Source organism: Microcaecilia unicolor, chromosome 9 (genome assembly GCF_901765095.1).
Source record: "Microcaecilia unicolor chromosome 9, aMicUni1.1, whole genome shotgun sequence".
Classification (NCBI taxonomy): Eukaryota; Metazoa; Chordata; class Amphibia; order Gymnophiona; family Siphonopidae; genus Microcaecilia; species Microcaecilia unicolor.
The window spans coordinates 78320237-78342687 of NC_044039.1; the positions used below are offsets into that span (position 1 = coordinate 78320237).

Genomic DNA, 22451 nt, shown 5'->3' on the forward strand with positions numbered 1-22451 from the left:
ATTATTGCCAATTATTGCTCATTATTGCTTGTGCTGTTAAAAATGCTAATTGGCTTGTTAAGCCAATTAAGTTACGTGTGCTGTTATAGAATATGCTTGGATTTTGGCGCAGAATGCTAGGTGCGCTATATAGAATCCAGGGGTTAAGGGGTATTAAGTTGTAGTTTTCTTATATTATATTATCTGATGACCTTTTATGTATTTATCTTACCCACCTGTTTACTAAGCCGCACTAGCAGGTGCCGTGTGGCAACGCTGACACAGCCCATTCAAAGTGAATGGGCTGTGTCGGAGGTAGCACGGCTAAGAAAACGGGGGGGGGGGGGGGTTACAGTTTTATGTTAAGCCCCTGACGCAATATAAAATAAAAGTGGGAGGATGACCAAAGATGCCAAAGACTGAGAAGATGTATAATATAGAAAAGTTTATTAAAGTGAAGAGACTCGACATAATGTTGTGTTTCAGCCGTCAGGCCTGCATCAGGAGTCTATGATCAAATGTAAATAAATGAAAATTATAAAAACAATACACTAATAAATAACATACATATGCTAAAATATATAGTAAGGTGTATCTAAAGTGTAATAATAACATAATAAAAAAACATTATATTTTAATTTTAAAACCATAGGGGTGTCTTGAGTTCTCCGTCTTTTGGCGGATTTTTTTCTTGTACAAAGCCCCTGACACAACCCTTGAGAAGGTGAAATATGGCCATGTTGGGCTGTTGAAGAAAAGTTGTATGCTCTTTTTATGTATCCGCACTGAATCGTGTCCTCCTGATGCAGTTCTAGATACTGGTTCTACTAACACTGACAGGCATAAGAGTTCCTTCAGATTCTTACCTCTATGAAAAGCAAATCTTTTTATGGCACTTGTGCTATGTATGCTATAATAATCCTGTAAATAAAAAAAGTTATGTCTTGAAATTGAATACTACCTGTCAGACTGATCATGTAGTGTACTGTTTGATATGTCCCTGTAATAAACTATATGTGGGACAGACTACTAGGAAATTGACCACACATTTATTTGAACATAAAAGTATGATTAATACAGGAAAGACCACATTACCGCTTGCAGCCCACTTTGCAGTCAACAAAGACATGTATTTCACTCCTTGCATTATTTGATATTACAAAGAGTAACCCCATTGAGTAGAGGAGGGGATAGATAGATGTAGGCTACTCCTATAACAGTAGCAAGAATGGATTTTTCAATTGATATCAATGGTACCGATGGGTTTAAATGCCCGAGTGGAATGGTGTCATTTTTTTTGAACATACAGTTTTTTGGATAAACATTTTTTGAACTAACATTCTTTTGAACAAAAGTTTCTTTTGAATAACATTCATTTTGAATAATATTTCTTTTGAATAGGACCATAGTAACCTTGTCCGTATTGCTGGACCCTGATTGGTTGATTCAGTGCTGAGCATCTGATGTCATGAATAAAGGGAGGCGCCATTTTAGTAGCATTGTGAGAGTCATTGAGAGCAGTGTTATTGCGCCGTGAAAAGTATGTAGCCAGATTATTTACTGTGTGTAAATTGAACACAATTGAGAGTACAAGAATTATTTGTTTTGTTTGCAGTCCCAGATGACTATATCCTGAAGCAGCCTTGCGAAACGCTGGCCACTGTGGGACTTGAAGAATTAAATCTATTGATCAAGATGACTCCCTGCAGGACCTCTTGAAGCAAACATATATAGATACTTCTAAAATGATTTTCACTATGTTGGAATTAAAATAAACTGACAAGAAGTAGGGGGGGGGGGACATTATCACACTAAAAATGTCTGAACATATAGTTCAGCTATGTTCTATTACAACAAAAAGACCTCCTCCTATAAAGCAATCATACATAGAGAGATTTCATTTGTATTATATAGTATTCGAGGCATAGCTAGGTGGGGTGCAAGGGGAGCAGTTGTTCCCCCAAACTGGATTTTTAATAAAACAGCACCTATGTAGATCAGCCCTTCAGGCTTCACACTGACACCTATTTTACAAAAGATTTGTCCCCCCTGACATCAAAGCCTGGCTACACTTCTGAGTACTCCTTTCTTTTAAAGGATCTGCAACCAACCAGCTTATAATCTGGAGATGGCCGGTGATTTTTTAAAAGCGGCGAAATCGGTATAATCGAAAGTGGCATTTTTGACTGCATCGCCGCTTTCCCGTTGCTTCGCCGGCGAAAGTTCAAGGGGGCGTATCGGTAGATAAGCGAAGGCAGGACATGGGCGGGCATGGGCGTGGCTACCAGATGGCCGGCTTTCGCTGATAATGGAAAAAAAAGCGGCGTTAAGCAGTATTTCGCCGGCTTTACTTCGTCCTTTTATTTTCACGACCAAGCCTCAAAAAGGTGCCCCAACTGACCAGATGACCACTGGAGGGAATGGGGGATGACCTCCCCATACTCCCCCAGTGGTCACCAATCCCTTTCCAAAATAAAAAATAAAACTAAAAACCTGTTTTGCCAGCCTATATGCCAGCCTCAAATGCCGTACCCACCTCCATGACAGCAGAATGTGTTGTATCCTCCGACAGCATTTCCCTGGTTGCGATGTGGCTCTTGGGTGAGTGTGACACCTTTTCTGTTAGGTGCCCTGCAGAGTCACATTAGCAATGCATTGTGGTGGGTGTAGGGTACTGGGCTCTACTGCCCTGGTGCTTTTCCCCCCCTGCTAACTGGGTCAGAGTGTGCCCTGTTTTGTTTCCTGTTGTAGTCCATGCGGTTGTGGCCATTTTTGTAAGCCAGTTTTAGTTCCCTTTCCTGTGTTACCCACGTTAGAGAACGTAGTTCTTACCTTGCATGGTGCTGAAAGAGGGCATTGTACACCATTGTGCCAGCTCTGACCTACTGCTAATCTTAGTACCAGGGGACTCTTTGCCAGTGGGGCACAACCTCTGATCTGCATTTAACTGTGAGTAAACATGGTTATTTCAAGAAAGGACTTTTTCAGAGAGATTAGTCTTCAGGTGTGAACTGGTGTGCCAAAGTTATACAGCAGCAATAAGTCCTAGAGGCTGTATGCAGGTCCCTGGAGCAATTTTAGTGGGTGCAGTACATTTGTGGGTAGTGGGTTTGGGGGAGCGGGTTGGGCGGCTCAGCTCCCAAAGTAAGGGAGCTATGCATGTGGGAGCTTTTCTGAAGTCCACTGCAGTGACTTCAGGGTGGCTGGTTGGTGTCCTGGCATGTCAGGGGGGCCAGTGCACTAAAAATGTTGGCTCCTCCCACGGCCAAATGCCTTGAATTTGGCCGGGGTTTGAGATGGCCGACATAACTTTCCATTTTCGCTGAAAAACAAACCCGGCCATTTCAAACCCGGCGAACTCCATGGCATTTGGCCGGGCTAAACCGTATTATCGAAAAAAAAGATGGCCGGCCATCTTTTTCGATAATACGGTTCCGGCCAGCTATTTGCGGCACCGCCAAAATAGATCGCCGGCAATCTATTTTGCCGGCGCCGTTCGATTATTCCCTTCCAAGTCTCACATACTGATCTATTCATAGGTTGTGGGTTTTTTTTCTTTAGTAGCACTACATTTAAGATTACTAGAAATCAGATCATAAGCATTATTACTTTCCTATAATCTATCCTTTCTTGGTTAATATTCCACCTGTGGGGCATTTGTGATGTGGCCACTGCACTTGCAGTGTAGAGTCATTGAGATTGACAACATTTGTCACCACACAGTGGTTTACAGCATAAGATATGTCGTTTCGGTAATTGCAGCTGTTAGTGGGTAATCTACATAACAGTCTGCCTTTGTGATAGATTATATGTGGGGATGACACACTGCCATCTCTGGACATACAAGACGAAGTATTAGGGGTATAAAAAAAATCAATCTCTTTTCAATGATCTGGGATTTTTTTGCAACCAATATGCTAATTTTGAACTGTTAAGGGAGAGATTGAAATGCATGCTTTTCAAAAAGAAATTTTTGTGTATACAAAATAACATCTAGCATGCTGCAAAAGATGGTACACGATCTGTGGCAGCCTTGCGTTTTTTCAACCCTCAACCTCATTCTCATCCCTCCCTACTTAGGCCATACCCTATAGATTGCTTTCTTTCCACTCACTTTCCCCTCCTTTCATGCTCAGCTCCTTCCGTCCCTCTTTCGTTAATCCAAGGATACCTTCCCCCAGCTCTCTCTTTCTCCCTCTCAAATTTGAATCTTCCTTTCCATGCCCATGCTCAGTGCATCCAGGTTTCTACCCCTCTGTCTCAAATTTGATACCTCCAGCTCTTTGCACTCCCTCAATGCCCATCCCACTCCTTCTCAAGTTCTCTCCCTATCAATCCCAATGTTAAATCCTACCCTCCAAAGTTTGATCCCCACTGCTGTCTCCTGTATCCTGGCCCACTCTGGAGGAGGGTGTTAACAGCAAGTGAGACTACCCAGTGACTAGAAGTGACAGGAGGAGCAGAACACCTTTTTGGTGGGGGGGGGGGGGGGTGCAAACAAACAAATTTTGGCCCTTGTCCCCAAGCTCTAGTTCCTAATGTTCTGTGGAGAGAAAGGTTTGTTGGGATATGCTCCTATGGCACATCTTGTTCCTATAAGATAAGATACAGCATGTAAAAATGCAATGGGGGGGACAGGCTGCAGCTGCCCACTGACAGCAGTGAAGTGAAGCCACTACTGTGGCCTGGCTTAGCCCTAAGATGCCAGGCAGGGCCGCTGACAGAGCCAGGCCCAGGTCAGGTCTACCGCCCCTCCCCCACAAGCACACACTTGGGCCACTGTCCCTTACCCCCCCCCCCCCCCCCATTCAGGCCTCCACTGCCCCCTTACCTTCCCGTATTTGCTCCTCCCTTGGTCTGTCACTCTCCTATTCCTGTGTGCCAGGACCTGGGTTATCACAAAGGAGCAGAAGAGAGACAGACCGAGAGAACAGAATCTTCTGCCTGCCTTTGGAAGCCTTGCCGGCACTGGGCCCCCCTTGAGGGCCAGGCCTGGGGAACCACACACACACACCCCTCAGTGGCCTTGATGCCAGCCTGTGTAGAAAATGAGCTTCCGCTGTGGCCTGGCTTAGCTCCATGCTGTCAGGCTGTAGAGAAGAGAAACTGCTATAGCCTAAGAGAAAAGGAGGTACTCTGATGCCTGGCTTAGAGTTTGTGAGCGAAGGGCTGTGAAAAAAAAAAAAGAGGTTTCAAGGAAGAAAGTAGAAAAGGCAATAAGAATTTTCCAAACAAAAAAAGACCAGGTTGGCACCAGTGATAGTGGGAGCCAACACATCTTACTTCAAGAAAAAGGAAACAATATGCCACTGTACAAAAGATTCCAAGTCAGTAAGTGTCCACCTACTGGCAGAAAATCAGTACCAGAAAACAGAAGAAGTGGGAGGGACAGGAACTAAGAACACCCCCCCCCCCCCCCAAGGAAAAAAAAACAGAAAAAAGTGTGAGAAAATAAGAACAGAAATATTCAGTAAATTATAAGCAGAACTGTATTTCCTTGGCTTCTAAAAATGTTGTCCAATCCTGAGATCTTTTCCAGGGTTTTCCCATCTCATTAGAAATATACCAATTGCTGCTGTGTCCTCAAACATCATATTACCTCCAAGCTCCAGAATTTCAGGCTCCAATACAGCTATTGATAAAAGAAGAATTAGAAGGAACACAACTGATTGATGAAACCACGTTCCTTCCTTCATCTTCCCTAACTTCCTCCTCCCAAATCCCTCCTCCCCCCCCCCCCCCCCCACCACCACCACCACCACCACCACCACAATCATTACCATACCAGGGGAAACTAGTGGCAGAGATTCATGTGAAATTTTCAAAAAGCTATAATTAATAGCAAATGTAACTTTACTGTTTTTAGTTCTTTAAGCTTTGGGTCATTCTGTGAGCTGGGTTGAATGTATTTCCTCCTTTCTCCTACAGTAGAAAAAGCAGTAAAACAACATTTTGTTTAGTCATAGGATGCATTTAACAAAGAATTGCTATGTCAAAAAATCTGCAGTACATTGACCATTATTCTCTGCTGCTAAATGGTCTGAAAAAGTTTTGTCTTTAGTAATTCCAAAAACTCCACTCCTGCTGTATAATTCCATGTCCCTTTTACAATTATCCTCATTGGAAAAATGCAATCAGTGAGACCAACAGGGACATGTCAAAAAACAAGGAAGTTTAATTACACTGCAAGTAAATCAAGGCTCATTTTAAAGATTAGCTAAAGCCTGCATCCCATCTCACTTCATTGCCTACAGAAATTAAATTGTAGGCAGAGAACATAGAACTCCATTAGAAGCCACAGAGTTGAAAAATACAATAAGTTTTACATGTGTTCAGTAGTTAATCACTCTCTGCATTTTAGGGAATAACACACAGTACCTGGGGCAATGTCATTTTCAACTGATGGCTGATAATTGTCAAAGGGCTGATCAAAGGCATTGAGAAAATCAAGATCCATTGACTTGCTCGTCATTCCTAGAAAACTGAGAGGAAAGAATCATTTATGTATTTCCTGCTTCAAAAGTGTTCTAAAGCTATATAGGCAGAAAATCTTATGTTTAGAAACATATGATATAAAGCCATAGTGTTCTTCTTGACATCCTTTGATTTACAAAAATAATTTTTTTAATACGTGACAAGTCATTTTAGAAAGGACAATATACATCAGAATTGAGATGTTCAGGTCAAGATGTGTCAACAAGTTCCGCTAGTATTTTACAACAGGATTGGCTGACATGGAGCTTGTTCTAACCTACAAAGTAACATACATATAATAACATAGTAGATGGTGGTAGATAAAGACCTGTATGGTCCATCCAGTCTGCCCATCAAGATAAACTCCTTAGATAAGGTACAATGCGATACTTCATATATATGCCTGATCTTGATTTGTCCTTGCCTTTTTCAGGGCATAGACTGTAGACGTCTGCCCAGCACTGTCCTTGTTTTAAAACTTCTGAAGTTGTCATCAAAGCCCCTGAAAAGCTCCACTCCAAGCCATCCAAATCTACTCAGCCACGATCAGGGCACAGACTGTAGAAGTCAGCCCAGCACTGGCCTTGTTCTCATATGAGGAAAGGCTAAAGAGATTAGGGCTCTTCAGCTTGGAAAAGAGATGGAAGGGAGATATGATTGAGGTCTACAAAATCCTGAGTGGTATACAATGAGTAGATGTGAATTGATTTTTTTACTCGTTCCAAAAGTACAAAGACTAGGGGACACTCAAGGAAGTTATATGGAAATACTTTTAAAACAAATTGGAGGAAATATTTTTTCACTCAATGAATAATTAAACGCTGGAACTCTTTGCTGCAGGATGTAGTAACAGCGGTTAGAATATCTGGGTTTTAAAAAGGCTTGAACAAGTTCCTGGAGGAAAAGTTCAAAGTCTGCTATTGACATGGGGAAGCTACTATTTGCCATGGGATTGGTAGCATGGAATGTTGTTCCCATTTGGGTTTCTGCCAGGTACTTGTGACCTGGATTGGCCACTGTTAGAAGCAGGATACTGGACTAGATAGACCATTGTTTCTGACCCAGTGTGACTATTCTTACGTCTTTATGTTCTCTAACTTCAGAAGATAAACCTGCCCAGCCAAGATCAGAGCACAGACCATAGAAGTCTGCCCAGCACTGGCTTTGCTTCCCAATTACCGGTGGTTACATGAGACAGCAGCATCCATTTCATAAGCGTCAGCATCTAAAATATCAATGGGGTGCAAAGAGCAATATAATCCTGTTTGTGGCAATACATACACATGTACAGGATACAGTAACCTGTTGAGTAATTTTATAAGAGGAATTTATGCATTTAAAACAGGGTTCAATTCAAAGAAGAACAGGAATGTAGCTTCTATGTGAGTTCTGAGAAAGCAGAGGCGTAGAGGATAACACACTGATTCCACATGGGGAGTGTTGATAAGAGTTGTCTTTATTAAGGCACCAGATAAAGACCCAACATGGGTCCGTGTTTCAGCAGGTACACCTGCCTGCCTCAGGGTCAAATACAATAGTACTTGAAGCTGGAAGTTGCTGAGAACAGTGCCTTCGTAAAACTGCTCTGAGTGTGAGCAGAGAAAGATAAACAAACCACAGTTGTATTGAAAAAACACGTTGGCGTCAAAATCTCCACTGCAACAGTATTGGCTCTTTAGATAAAAACCACTCTTATTAACACTCCCCGTGTGGAAGTCAGTGTGCTATCCTCTACTCCTCTGTTTTCTTTAAAACAGGGTTTATACATGAAAAAATGTTTTATATAAAAACTAGTAAAAAAGGCCCGTTTCTGTTAGAAATGAAACGGGCGCTAGCAAGGTTTTCCTTGGAGTGTATGTTTCAGAAAGAGCGTGTGTGAGAGATGAAGCGTGTGTGTCAGAGAGAGAATGTGAGAGAGAGAGACAGAGTGTATGTGTTTGTGCGAGAGAGAGAGAGTGTGTGAGAGACAGTGTTTGTGTTTCTGTGTGACACTGTGTGAGAGAGAGGGACAAAGACAGTGTGTGAGTGAGAGTGTATGTGGCAGACAGAGAATGAGTGACTGCGTGTGTGGTGTGAGGAACCCCCTCACCCCCTCCCTCTCCCCTGCCCCCTTGCAGCCAGGCATGTGCAGCGACCCTCCTCTCCCCATGTTCCCCCTGCAGCCACCCATGTCCAGCATTCCCCTTCAGCCACCCATGCCCATCAACCCTCCTCTCCCCCTGCTGCGTCCTTCCTGTCTCCCCTGCTCCCCCTGCAGCCACCCATGTGGTCTCAGCCCCCCCCTCAGCATCCCTCCTGTCCCCCTGCAGGCACGCATGTGCAGCGTCCCTCCTCTCTCCCCTGTCCCCCCTGCAGCCAGCCATGTCCAGCGACCCTTCTGTCCCCCTGCCCCCCCTGCAGCTACCCATGTCCAGCGACCCTCCTCTCCTGTGCAGCCACCCATGTCTGAGGACACTCCTCTCCTTTTTCCCTGTTCCTCCCCTGTGGCCAGCCATGTCCATTGACCCACCTGTCCCCCCAGATAACCACCAACCCTTCTGTCCCCCTGCCCGCCCTGCAGTGTCCGTCCTGTATCCCCGTCCCCCTTGCAGGCACCCATGTGGTGTGTGGAGCCCCATCCCTATCTCCCTGTTCCCTGCCCCCCCTGCAGCCACCCATGTGCAGCGACCCTCCCCTCCCCTCTCCCTGCTTCCTTCCAGCCACCCATGTCCAGCGAGACCCCCCCTTCCCCCCCCCAGCCGGCGCAGCATCCAAAGAAAGCCCCTTGTCCCCCCCCTTCGCGCATCACCCGACCCCCCCCCCCCCACCGTGGCACATCACCAAGCCCCTCCCCCCCTCATCAACCCCCTCGCCACCCGCAACCGCTAATACAAACTGTGTCCAGCGGCTGCTGCTTCTGCTATTCAGCAGCAGCAGCCAGTACATAAAGAAAGCCCAAAAAAAAATGCTCCTAAAACGCACCTCCATTGAGAAGCATCTCACATTGGCTGAAGTCTCAGCATGTGCTCCTCCTCTCCCCTCTGACGTCTCGGCGTTTCTCCGGGGTCTTCCAGCAGGGGCACTGACGTTGAGGGGAGAGGAGGAGCGGCTGCAGAGACGTCAGCCAATGTGAGATGGTTCTCCACGGAGGTGCGTTTTAGGAGGTTGTTTTTTTGTTTGTTTGTTTTCTTTATGTATGGGCTGCTGCTGCTGAATAGAAGCAGCAGCAGCCGCCGGGCAGAGTTTGTATTAGCGGTCGTGGGTGGCGAGGCGGTCGATGTGGGGGGGAGGGGCTTGGTGAAGCGGCAGGGCCTCGAGGGGTTGGGTGATGCGGCGAGGAGGGAAGGGGGGTAGGGGCTTTCTGATGCCCCGTTGCACGGGTTGTTGTGGCGATGCGGCGGGGGGGCACTTAGAGGTGCACCATCAAGGCTGTTTGTGTGTGTGTGTGTGTGTGTGTGTGTTTGTGTGTGTTTTTGTGTTTTTGTGCTTCTGTGTGTGTGTGTGTGTGTGTGTTTGTGTGTGTGCATTTGTGTGTGTGCGCTTGTGTGTGCGTTTGCGTGTGTGTTTATGTGTGTGTTTGCGTGTGTGTGTGTGTGTGTTTATGTGTTTATGTGTGTGTGTTTGTGTGTGTGTTTGCGTTTGTGTTTGTGTGTTTGCGTTTGTGTGTGTGTGTTTGCGTTTGTGTGTTTATGTGTGTGTTTATGTGTGTGTGTGTGTTTCTGTGTGTGTGTTTCTGTGTGTGTGCGTTTGTGTGTGCGTTTGCGTGTGTGTTTATGTGTTTTTGCGTGTTTTTGCGTGTGTGTTTGTGTGTTTGCGTTTGTGTGTGTTTGTGTGTTTGCGTTTGTGTGTTTGTGTGTTTATGTATGTGTGTGCGTTTGTGTGTTTTTGTGTGTGTTTATGTGTGTGTTTGTGTGTGTTTATGTGTGTGTGTGTTTGTGTGTTTGTTTGTGTGTGTGTGTTTGCGTGTGTTTATGTGTGTGCGTTTGCGTGTGTGTGTGTTTGTGTGTGTGTTTGTGTGTGTGTGTTTGCATGTGTGTGTGTTTATGTGTGTGTGTTTATGTGTGTGTTTGCGTTTGTGTGTGTTTGTGTGTGGGGGGGGGTTGCGGGTGGCTTTTGTGGTTGTGTGGTTGGGGAGTTTGCCAGCAGTCTGTAGCGATTCCTAGGCAGGGGGAGGAGTACGGAAACACTCCTCCTGCCTGGGTCGTTGTTTGTTGGAGGGGGTTGCCAGTTGGTAGGGGTGCCTTTATTGATCCCTTTACTCTCTGTGTTCCGCCCTCGAGGGTGGGGCAGAGAGACATGGTGAGTTGGATGGCTTCACCACCATGAACTTACGAACTGTTTAGGGATTTTGCAGATGGCTTCAGCAGGTTGTCTTCAGAATGTTGAGGTAGCGTTTTATGTACAGATGGGGCGTGGCTGAGGGCGGGTCTATGAGTGAGGGTGACTGGTCCTAGCCTATGAAGACTACAGGATTTTTGTGCTTCTCTGCCTAGGAGTGAGCTTCTCTGCCTTGGAGTGAGCTTCAGAACGTTCAAGGTGGGATTTATTAATATAGATTTCCCCCCTAACCTTTATACCCCCCTAACCTTTATACCTTTCAGGAAATCTAGACTGCCCCTATTTGACTGACTGTACATTTGTCCTTTAGATTGTAAGCTCCTTTGAGCAGGGACTGTCCTTCTATGTTAAATTGTACAGCGCTGCATAACCCTAGTAGCGCTTTAGAAATGTCAAGTAGTAGTAGTAGTAACTAGCACACTCAAATTTACTTATCCCCGAATATAAATGTGCTAAAAATTGTGCATGTAAATTTCAGCGTACACCCAATTTGCAAATGCAACTTAATTGAATAAGGAGCCGAGTAGCACTGATAATTGGTCCATAACAATCAATTATGAGTGCTAATTGGCATTCATTAAAATAGATCCACGCGTAAAATTTATGCGTGGATCCATAAATGGGGTGCAGCCATGGGAGAGTCGTTCCCACAATTTATGCATGCTGTTATAGAATAAAGGGACTCTGCGTCTAATTTAGGGCTTCATTGGTGTAAACGGTCACGCCTCAAAGTAGTCATGGTTCCCGGTGCTAAGTACTATTTTTATCGGTGCCAAATTTTTAAGCGACATTTATTAAATTTAGTCCTAAGCGTACACGTTTGCACACACAGGTTATAGAATAAGAACAGTTGCATGTGCAGCTTAATTTAATAATTGACTATTAATTAGAGTTAACAGCTAATTATTGGCTTAAATTAGTGCTAACTGGCAGTGGTGTACCAAGGGTGGGGCGGTGGGGGCTGTCCGTCCCGGGTGTCAGCGGGTGGGGGGGGGTGCTCTGCTGGTGCCCCAGTCCCCACCTACCTACCAGCTCCATCGCCAGATGACCCTCTTCTCCTGCCGCCCGGCACCTGACCCAGCCTTTAAAAAAATCTATGAAGCGGGGTGCGGTGCCTCACGTCTGCTCTGCGTGTAAAGGAAGAAAAATCGCCTCGTCGGCCGGCCTTACCTTACTGTGTCCCGCCCTCTGATGTAACTTCCTATTTCCGCAAGGGCTGGACACAGTGAGGGAAGGCCAGCCGACGAGGTGATTTTTCTTCCTTTACACGCAGAGCAGACGCGAGGCACCGCACCCCGCTTCATAGATTTTTTTTAAAGGCTGGGTCAGGTGCCGGGCGGCAGGAGAAGAGGGTCATCTGGCGACGGAGCTAGTAGGCAGGTGGGGATTGGGTCGGGGAGGGTGGCTCAGAGGGGAGGAGGGCTCAGATTTATTTATTTTATTTATTACCTCATTTATACCCCACATTTTCCCAACTGTGTCAGGCTCAATGTGGCTTACATCACACTGCAAAAGCAGAGGTCAAAGTAGTAAATTAATCTAATACAACAATAAACCTGTGTTAGAAATAAAGGAGAGGATGGGGAAGGGACGAAAGGATCAGGGAAACCAGGGGAGAGAAGGGAAGGGTGGTTGTATACAAAATTGTCATTATATTGATGTGATCAAGCAGTGGAGACACATGCTGAGTCCTTAGGGTAGGCTTTTCCAAATAACAAAGTCTTAAGAGATTTCCTGAAATGTAGATGATTGTGAATGTTTTTTATGGCTTTTGGCAAAGAATTCCACAAGTGTGAGCTGATGAAGGAGAAGGATGAAGCATATGTGGATTTATACTTAATCCCATTGCAGGTAGGGTAATGAAGGTTAAGGTATGAATGGGATAGTCTTAATGCATTCCTGGGTGGCAGGGTGATTAGGTTAATCATGTAGTCAGGAACTTCACCATAGAGAATTTTGTGTACTAGGGAGCAGATTTTAAAGTTGATTCGGTCCTTGACAGGGAGCCAATGTAATTTCTCTCGGAGTGGTTTAGCACTTTCAAATTTGGATTTTCCAAAAAATAATCTGGCTGCTTTGTTTTGGGCAGTCTGCAGTTTCCTAATAAGTTGTTCTTTACACCCAGTGTATATTCCGTTACAATAGTCCAAGTGACATAAAACGATTGACTGTATTAGTTGACGAAATACCTCTCTCGGGAAAAAAGGTTTTATACGTTTTAATTTCCACAGCGAAAAGAACATCTTCTTTGTAGTGGAGTTTATTTGGCTTTCAAGTGAAAGGTTGTGATCAAGGGTGACTCCCAATATTTTTAGGCTGTCTAAGATGGGAAGGTTAAGGGTGGAGGTGTTTAAGGTTGAAGGTCTGTACTTGTGTTGTGACGATAAAATAAGGCAGTGTGTTTTTCAGTGGCGTACCAAGGGGGTGCGGTGGGAGCGGTCCACCCCGGGTGCACGCCGCTTGGGGGGTGCCGCAGCGAGCACCTGTCGGCTCCGAGTTCGCTAACTTTGCTCGTTCGCTGCAGCTCCCTCTGAATGCTCTCCATCAATTTTACAATAAGTGGAATTGATGCAATGGGGCGATAATTGTTTAGGTCTTCACTTTTTTTCTTGGAATCCTTTGGAATTGGAGCAAGTAAGATGGTGCCGTTTTCAATAGGAAAAAGACCGCGTTCTAGCATAAAGTTTAAGTAATCAGTTAGGCAGTGGCGTAGCAAGGGTGGCTGCCATCCGGGGCGGTGGGTCGCTTTCCCCCCCCCCCCCCCTCGAGTGCATTTTAACTGTTGAGAGGCCACGCCCCTTCTCCCATCTGTTCCCCCTTCTCCTTTCCCTCACTCTGTCTGTCCCGCCCTTGCGGAAATAGGAAGTTGCGTCAGCGGAGGGCGGGACAGACAGTGAGGGAAGGCCCGAAGAGACGATCCACACTGCTTTTACATGCAGATGCGAGGTGCTGCGCCTCGGCTTCCGAGATTTCTTTTGTAGAGGTAGTAGGGTGCGGGAGCTGGCAGGAAGAAGAGGACTTTGGGAGAACCCCCCTTGAGGTGACACCTGGGGCGGAGCGCCCCCACCGCCCAGCCCTTGCTACGCCACTGCAGTTAGGTCAGAAAAAAGCAGGAAGGTGCTGATTTGAATAGATAGTTGGGACAGGAATCTAGCTTATAGTACTTTTTTGAAAATTTATGAAACCCCTGATTAACAACATCGCAGGAGAGGGGCTCAAAGTTTAACAGGAAAACGACCTGCAGGATGTTCTCCTGGGATGGGAGCAAAACATTTGAGAAAGTAATCAATGTCAGAATTCTTCTGAGGGATTGTTTTCTGCAAATTAGTTATTTTATTCTGAAAGTGTGTAGCAAAGGTGACAGCAGGTGGGTTATCATTATGAGTAGAGGTAAGTGGATTAGTATCTGTTAGTTTGTTGACAAAATAAAATAGTTTCTTCAGATCTCTAAAGTCAGGGCCTATTTTGGTCTTGTACTAAAGCCATTTAGATTGTCTTATGGAATATTTATACTTTCGTTGCAGTTGTTTCCATATGTTAAGATTATGCTCATTTGTATTTTTTCTTAGTTCTTCATTAAACCAAGGTGTCAAATTCTGTCTTCGCATGATAAGAGATTTTTCAGGAGCTAAAACATCTAAGATGCTTCTACATCTGGCATCCCAGTCGATGAGGACGTTTTTTGAATCAGTGCGTGCTGACCAGTCATTGTTGTAGTGGAGTGGAGGCAGGGCCGTGCCTAGGGTCTCTGGTGCCCCCCTGCAGACTATCAGTTGGCGCCCCCCCCCCCCCCCCCCCCGTGTGGCACAAGATGGCAATGCTTACAAGCCTTTCTTGTAAAATACTTGATCGCAAATAATTTTTTATGATTTTTAACCGTGAAAATGATCGCTCACCACTTGCCACATTGACAGGAATTGTCAGCAATATTCTTAGAAAACAAATTGCTATACATTGCAAAATAAGATAGCAGATGTAAATTCTCAAAGTTGACATATTCCAAACACTAAAATGAAAATAAAATGATTGCTTTCTACCTTTGTTGTCTGGTGACTTTGTTTTTCTATCCATATTGGTCCGAGTCTCTGAATCTGCTGCTCTCTATCTTTTCTCTTAACTCCGTTTCCAGGGCTTCCTTTCCATTTATTTGTTTACTTTTCTCCTTTCTTCTTCATTTCTTGCCCTACATCCGTAAGTAAAAGCTGTGTCCTCCTCTGTGGAATTGACTGGAGGAGGTATAACGTGGATCCAGCTTTTGCCTATTTTCTCCATCCATGTGCAGTTTTTCTCCTCTCTTCCCTTTCCCTCATCTCCATCCATGTGCAGTTTTTCTCCTCTCTTCCCTTTCCCTCATCTCCATTCATGTGCATCTTCTTCTTTTTTCTTTCCTCACCTCCATCCATATCCAGCACTTCTCCTCTCTCATCCCCTCCATCCATGTTCAGCATTTCTCCTCTCTCGTCCCTCCCCTGTATCCATATAAAGCAATAATTCTCTCTCCCCTCTCCTCCATCCAAGACCAGCATTTCTCCTCTCTCCCTGCCAACTCCTCCATCCATCCATATCCAGAGAATCTCTCTTCCCTGCCCTCCCCTCTCATCCATGTCCAGCGATTCTCCTCTCTCCCCTGCCCTCCCCTCTCATCCATGACCAGCGATTCTCCTCTCTCTATTGCCCTCACCTCCCATCCATGTCCAACAATTCTCCTCTCTCCCCTGCCCTTCATGTCCAGCGAATCTCTCTTCGCTGACTTCCCCTCCCCTCCATGTCCAGTATGTCTCCTCTGCCCACTGCCTTCCCCTCTCATCCATGTCCAGCAATTCCCTCTTCCCTGCTCTCCTCTCCCCTCCCCTCCATGTCCAGCATGGAGAGGAGAGGGGAGGGCAGGGGAGGGAGGCGACATGCTGGACATGGAAGGGAGGGGAGGGGAGAGAGAATTGCTGGACATGGAGGGGAGGGCAGGGGAGAGAGGAGAATCGCGACTTCGGGTAAAAGATTTTGGAGTGTGAGAGCTGGAACAGAAGGGAGCGGGCAAGTGAACTGGACCTCAGGAAAAAGGTGCTGGTATGCTGTACCGGCGCATACCGGCACAAAAAAAGCACTGTATGTATCCCTCATTGATAAGTCTCTGACTCTAAAGTTTAGCAATTTCATTAAAGCAAAATGTATTTTCACATATCACAGATTCTTCCTATCCAAGGAGAATGTTTTATATAAAAACAAACACAAAAAAAGCACTGACTCTAAAGTTTAGCAATTTCATTAAAGCAAAATGTGTTTTCACATATCACAAACTCTTCCTATCCAAGCAGAATGTTTTATATGTATTTATTAATTGCATTTGTATCCCACATTTTCCCATCTCTTTGCAGGCTCAATGTGGCTTACAATACATCATGAATGGTGGAGATATATAAGAAATAAACATTTAGTAATTACACACAAAAAAAGCAATCAAATTTTCACTTACCAGTTCTTAAACACAGCTAAACTTCCTCTTTGAAACTACTGTTTGAACCATCAGCCAATGAAATGGCTTTTAGCTGTAGATACCTGATAATTATGCACACATCATTGCAGTCATGCCCTCCTCTCAGTGTACATGCTCAGAAAAATAAACAAAAACTTTGAACCACTTATAGATTTTAACAATTACACTATTTATTTTTTATTGTATTGTAGTATTGTAGCTGTGTTAATAAATGTTTATAAATAGAACATGTAAATAAGGTAATCTTTTTATTGGACTAATTTTAATACATTTTACTTTCGGAGAACAAACCCCCTTCCTCAGGTCAGGATAGGATACTGTAACAGCACTATACTGTATTGACCTGAGGAAGGAGGTTTTGGCCTCTGAAAGCTAAATGTATTAGTCCAATAAAATGATATTGTTTGTTTTATTTCTATTTGTTAATTTGTAAAGTGGTGATTAGTACTTGTTAGTTTTTTCAAATTTACATCTGCTGTCTTTATATTTTGCACAGTACTAGGGGACATTTTCTGTTTCTGTGGTGTTGCATTGTATGCAGAGTCTGGCATCTTGGGGGTTCAGTTTAATTTTTGTCTAAATAGAAAGTTTATGATTACTTATTCTATAGTGGATTAGGATGTATCTGTGTTTGTGAAAAAGACATGGTTTTCAGTTGGCATTGACTGTGCAGGATCAACGATCTGTATTATTCTGTCTGGTTTCGTTTTACAATAGGTGAATTGAAGTTCTAGTGCTCACTGTAGTGTTAAAGATGCTTTCCTTTTCCTTGTGTGACTTATAGAAATGACTGCTTATGGTATGGTAGAATTGCTCTATAGGTCCTGAGTGTTTTGTATTCTCGGTATGCCTAGTACTGGAGTTTGGAGGGGGATGTTAAAAAATGACCAGCCCCGGGTGTCAACTACCCTAGGTACGCCACTGCTAACTGGCACTAACTAGCAATTCACATAACTGCTCTTAGTTGCTATTCTAGAAGTTAGATACACAAATTCTATCTTGCGCAACTTCTAGAGTGGCATGGATGTGGGAAGGGCATGGGTGGATCAGGGGCATGCCTTGAAGATCAGCACAAAGGTTGCAGAATACAAGCCTTTGACAAAGTGTTTGCGTCTCAAGTTAGGTGCAAAACTGCAGATTTATGCTAGTATTCTATAATATGCGGAACAGCCATTATAAATTCCTGTTTAGTGTGTGTGGGGGAAGCAGAGAGCAGACTGCCAGTGTGTATTTTAAACATGACAGATCACGTGAAAAATAGGCGTCGGCACTGTCGGAAGTCCATTTGGGGGAGCAGTCGCTCCTCTGGCTACCCACCTAGCTACGCCTCTATCCAGAGGTTTAGCCAGACATGGTATTTTGGGTGGACACGGGCCCAAAGTGGGTGGGCACACAATTTCTCCTCCCCCTGCACTTTCAGCCCCCACCCCTGACTCTGCACCAGCGACCCCCAACAAATAAAATACCTGAGCTGGCGGGGATCCCCAAGCCCCACCAGCTGGAAGAGTTCCTCCAGCGGCCAGAACATGTCAATCCCTTAGTTGCTGCAGTCAGTGTCACTATCCATGTGCTACTGCTGCTGCTGCTGCACTGGCCTCTTCCCTCCTGCACATGCTCAGTTTTCATGCATACACAAAAACTGAACCGAGCATGTGCAGATGGGGGGGTGGTGCGGCTGCAATGCAGGGATAGTGACAGCCAGCAGGGCTTGTGGATCCCTGCCAGCCATAACAAAGTTGCCAGAATTTTGGGTGGGCCTGAGCCCAAACTGGATGGGCCCATGCCCACACGGGCCCACCCATGGCTACGTCACTGCCTCTGTCACAGCTATAATCTGCTCACTGTACCATTAACCTGCCAGACTATTTCAGGATCTGGTAACTGTTGAGTTTTTCATCTGTTCAGGAAGTGGTGGCCCTATCATTAGGCCAACTGAGGTGCGATCCTCAGGCGGCACTCTTCCTGGAGCAGCATCTCCCACTTCCTTCCTCCACCCCCTTCCCTGAGTTTATCTTCTTTTTCCATTTTTCAAAAGGCAGCAGCAGCAGCAATTCTCGTACGCTGCCTTGTTGCCAGCACCGGCATCTTCTCTTTACTGTGGTCTTTACTGTGGTCTGCTTCTGAATTGTAACTTCCTGTTTCCTCAGAGGCAGGCCACAGTAGAAAAGAGCCCAGTGCCGGCAGCAGGGCAACATATGGGAATCGCTTTCACCATTGCCTTTTGGAAAATGGAAAAAGAAGGTAAACTCAGGGAAGGGGATGGAAGAAGAAAAGGGAGAGATGCCAGACTGTGGCCTGGGGGGGGGGGGGGGGCGATGGCGGTGGCATCTCATCCCTGCCTCAGGTGGCATCTTCCCTTGGGCCACCCCTGTGTTCAGGTATCGTTTTATGATGAAAGGTCAAATTTTCTTGAGAGTGATTTGTTGCAGTCAAAACATTTGGAGGAAAATTCTATAACTGGGCACCACAATTTAGGTGCCTAGATGTTGCACACTGAGTGCTAATTCTATAATGGCATCTACATGCCAAGATTCCATCAACACTGTCTACATTTAGGTGCACAAACATACGCCACGTCATTAGCAGGAATAAGTGGGTGTGCCTAAATGCAGTGCTTTAGCTCATAACTTACAATATTCTTTAACTTACACGTGTAACCTCTCTCAACTCTAATTGGTTCTCTAGAAAGTCAGCTAATAGGTTAATTATTTTCTCTTCTATTTCCCTTCAATGTTCTGAACTTGAAGCCACTAGCTGCCATCATCAGCACCTCATACCTGTTTCCTTTTGTTCAAGAGAAAAAAAATTCCTGCACTGTTTGGCTGACATTTTTCTTATTCAGGAGGTTCACAGATCCGTTTTTCACTTCCACATAAACCTTTCTTCTTTCTCCTTTATCTTGGATGCTATTTCTTCATTTGTTGTTGTTGGAAGAACTAAATTATTTCTAATATTTTGTATGATTTTTTGGTTTCCTTTTGATTATATCTCATTTCAATATGTATCTCCAATTTGGTGTTACTGAAATATTTCATGTGTAAAATTTGAAAAGTAAAAAAAAAATGAGTTTGGCATGGCAACATTAATATTTATGTTATGTTCCAGCACCCAAATATTTATGTATGAAATATCAGAACATAAAGGTTTAACTCAGCCATTTTAGAACATAAGGGCCTTATTCTAGAAAAGTTATGCTCCTAAATTTACGCTCCTAAGTTACGAGCGTAATCAATTCTTCTAAATCTATGCTCCTACTTTACGTACTATTGAGCCCAATTCTATATATGGTATCTAAAATTAACTTGCGCAAGGCAATTATGCTTAAGTGCATTCTAAATACCACGTGTAAATTTACACATAGTATTTAGAATACGCTTAGGCGTAGTTCATGCAGCTGAATCTATGCATGTCCATTTTATGCCAACGAAAAGCTGGTGTAAATCCCTGCTTGTAGATTTATGCACACTGGCCCATATTTTATAACAACACACGTATATTTTGGAATGCCCACAAAACACCCATTTCCACACCCCTAAGCACGCTGCAAGCACGCCCCTTTTTGCCTGTGTGCATTAGAATTTAGGTGCAGTACATTATAGAATATGCTTAGCAATGTGCATGCGTAAATTTTAGTTTTTGCCAATTAGTACTCGTTATTGCTTGTTAAGAGCTGTCAACAATGCTTAATATCTTGTTAAAACAATTAATCTACACGTGTAGATATAAAATACACCTAGATTTATACACGGAATCGCACATAACTCCAGGTGCGCTTTATAGAATCTGGGACATTATGCTCATAGATTCAGCATAAATTTAGGAGCATACATTTAGGAATGTAAATTTAGGAGCATAACCTTTATAGAATAAGGCCCTAAGGGGGGGATTCTATATATGGCGCATACAAAATCAGTGCCGAATAAACTTAGTTGATATTTCAGTGCCTAAAACTGCATTTACACCAACAAAAATGTGGCATAAACTCCGGCGCGTAGATTTACACGCAGTGAGCCATATTCTATAACTAAGTGCGTAAATTTTGGAATGACTACGAAACACCCATTTCCCCACCCATAACCATGCCCCTTTTTGCCTACGTTCATTAGACATTTGGCACACTTCGTTGCAGAATGCGCTTAGTGAGTTGTGTGCGTAAATTCATCAGTGCTAATTAGTGCTCATTATTGCTTGTTAAGTGCTCCTATCAGCGCTCATTAGCTGGTTAAGCTTGTTAAGTTATGTGCATTGTTATATAATTCGTGCCAATTTTGGTACAGATCTCTAGACGCACTACATAGAGTCCAGGGGTAAATGTGTATTTTTTCAAAGCTGTCTATAGAGTCTGATATATCTCGCCAGTTTTGCATTTGGTGAGGACATCAGCCACTAAGGGATTAAGGGGGCAATTTCCCTAATTCCTTCAGTGAGAGGCTGTTCAATAAAGCACCCTTCCAAAATCTAGATGTCCCAAATAGCAGGTGTAAATCCTGACATCAATTTTGGACATAGATGTACATTTCCCTTCTGAAATGGGGAATATACATTTGTTTTTTATACCCACCTAAAACATGCCCAGACCATACCCCCTTGCCATTTGCACATTTTTCAGTTTGATTTGTACAGATTAGATTGAGTCCTCCAGGGACAGGGAAATACCATGTGTAACTGAATGTAATTCACTTTGAGCAAAATCCAAATAAATAAATATATCCTAACTTTGTTAAAAATATCTCAACTTTAACATGGGCTACTGTTAAGACGTGACATTTTACTTCTAATTCATGCTGTTTTACCACAAGTTTCATTTTACCTAGTTGTTAATAACTGGGGTTAACAGTAAAATAACACATATTAAGAGTAGCCCACATTGATAACTATCCCCCAGATTCTATATATCGCGACTCAATTTCCGTGCAGAAACCCAAACAGATTTCAAAACCATAGGTATAACCTAGTTGGTTAACAAGCCAATCGGTGCTGTTAATTGGATGTTAACAAGTAGTTATCAGCACTAATTAGAATTTACATATATAATTCTCTAAGCGCATTCTGTAACATGGTCCAAGTAAATTCTAATGCATGTGGTTAAAAAGGGGGCATGGCCATGGGCGTGGAATGGGTGGGTTTGGGCATTCTGAACATTTACATGCAGGATTATAGAATACACCCGCCTAATTTAGGCGCCGGTATTTACACAAAGTTTTACTTGGCATAATAGCTCGTGACTAAATATAGTCACTTGGATGGGTGATAAGCGCATTCTATAAACCACGTGGAAATGTAGGCCTATTCTGTAAAGTTTAGGCGTACTTTATAGAATACACTTAGGTGGAAAATGCTTCCGCCCAGCTTTTCCAGGCACCATATATAGAATCTAGTCCTATGCCCCTTAGACGTTTATGCAATCTAAAATTCCAATTGATGATTTATGCACACCTAAAACACAAATAGCTCTACTAAAAGAACCATAACACAATTTTTGGGGGGTTGGCAAGTATTTATTTACTTGTTTATGTTTCAATCATTTTTATTCAAAACTTAAGAAGAAAAGTTAACATCATCATGTATGAACGTCTGATATTTTCCCCCCCATATGGCTAAACTAACACATAGTACTTCTATCCCAACAAATAGGACTTAACCTTCCCTCCCATTCCCTTCCCCTCCCACCCCACCCCCCTTTTTGTTTCCCTTGCTATGGCATCAAATGAACATAATAACGCAGGGTACAAGGCAATATCTAGAAGTTTAACAGTCTACTCCTGGCAGTTGGAGTCAGAGTATTCCAAAAGGGAGTCCAAGTGAGTTGGAAACGCATTCCAGTCTTCGTTTTAAAGTCTGTAATTCCCATCCTCTCTACCCGCAGTAACGTTATCATATGCATACGCCACTGCGATACTGTAGGGTAGTTGTATGTAAGCCATTCTGAGAGTATTGCTTCTTTAGCCACTACAATAGCTTTGCGTACAAAAGCGGTAAATCCTGATGGGACAGGGTGTATGAGAACAGGATGGCCGAGGAGCAGCGCCGAGCCATACTTCCAGCCCACCTTCCACATCTCAGAAACATATTGTACTAGCTCCTTCCAAAATCGGACTATGCCCTTGCAGGACCAAAACATGTGCCCGAGGGTGGCCCCCGGATCCCTGCATTTGAGGCACTCTCCCCAAGGCGAGAGTCCCATGTGAAA

General features: G+C 44.1%; 1 protein-coding gene across 2 annotated transcripts in view; it reads right to left on the reverse strand.

Annotated features, from left to right (window-relative positions):
- The window catches only part of PARVG (parvin gamma), a 263533-nt gene that overhangs the window by 166299 nt on the left and 74783 nt on the right, over positions 1 to 22451 (reverse strand). The window contains exons 2-3 of one of the 2 annotated variants that reach the window (XM_030215420.1): positions 6358 to 6461; positions 5837 to 5901 (exon numbers count right to left, since the gene is read on the reverse strand). In XM_030215420.1, the coding sequence (XP_030071280.1) occupies positions 5837 to 5901; positions 6358 to 6451 (159 nt within the window). In that variant the 5' untranslated portion in view covers positions 6452 to 6461. Of the gene's footprint in view, positions 1 to 5836; positions 5905 to 6357; positions 6462 to 22451 lie in introns of both variants that reach the window. The other variant, XM_030215419.1, reaches the window with a different exon arrangement.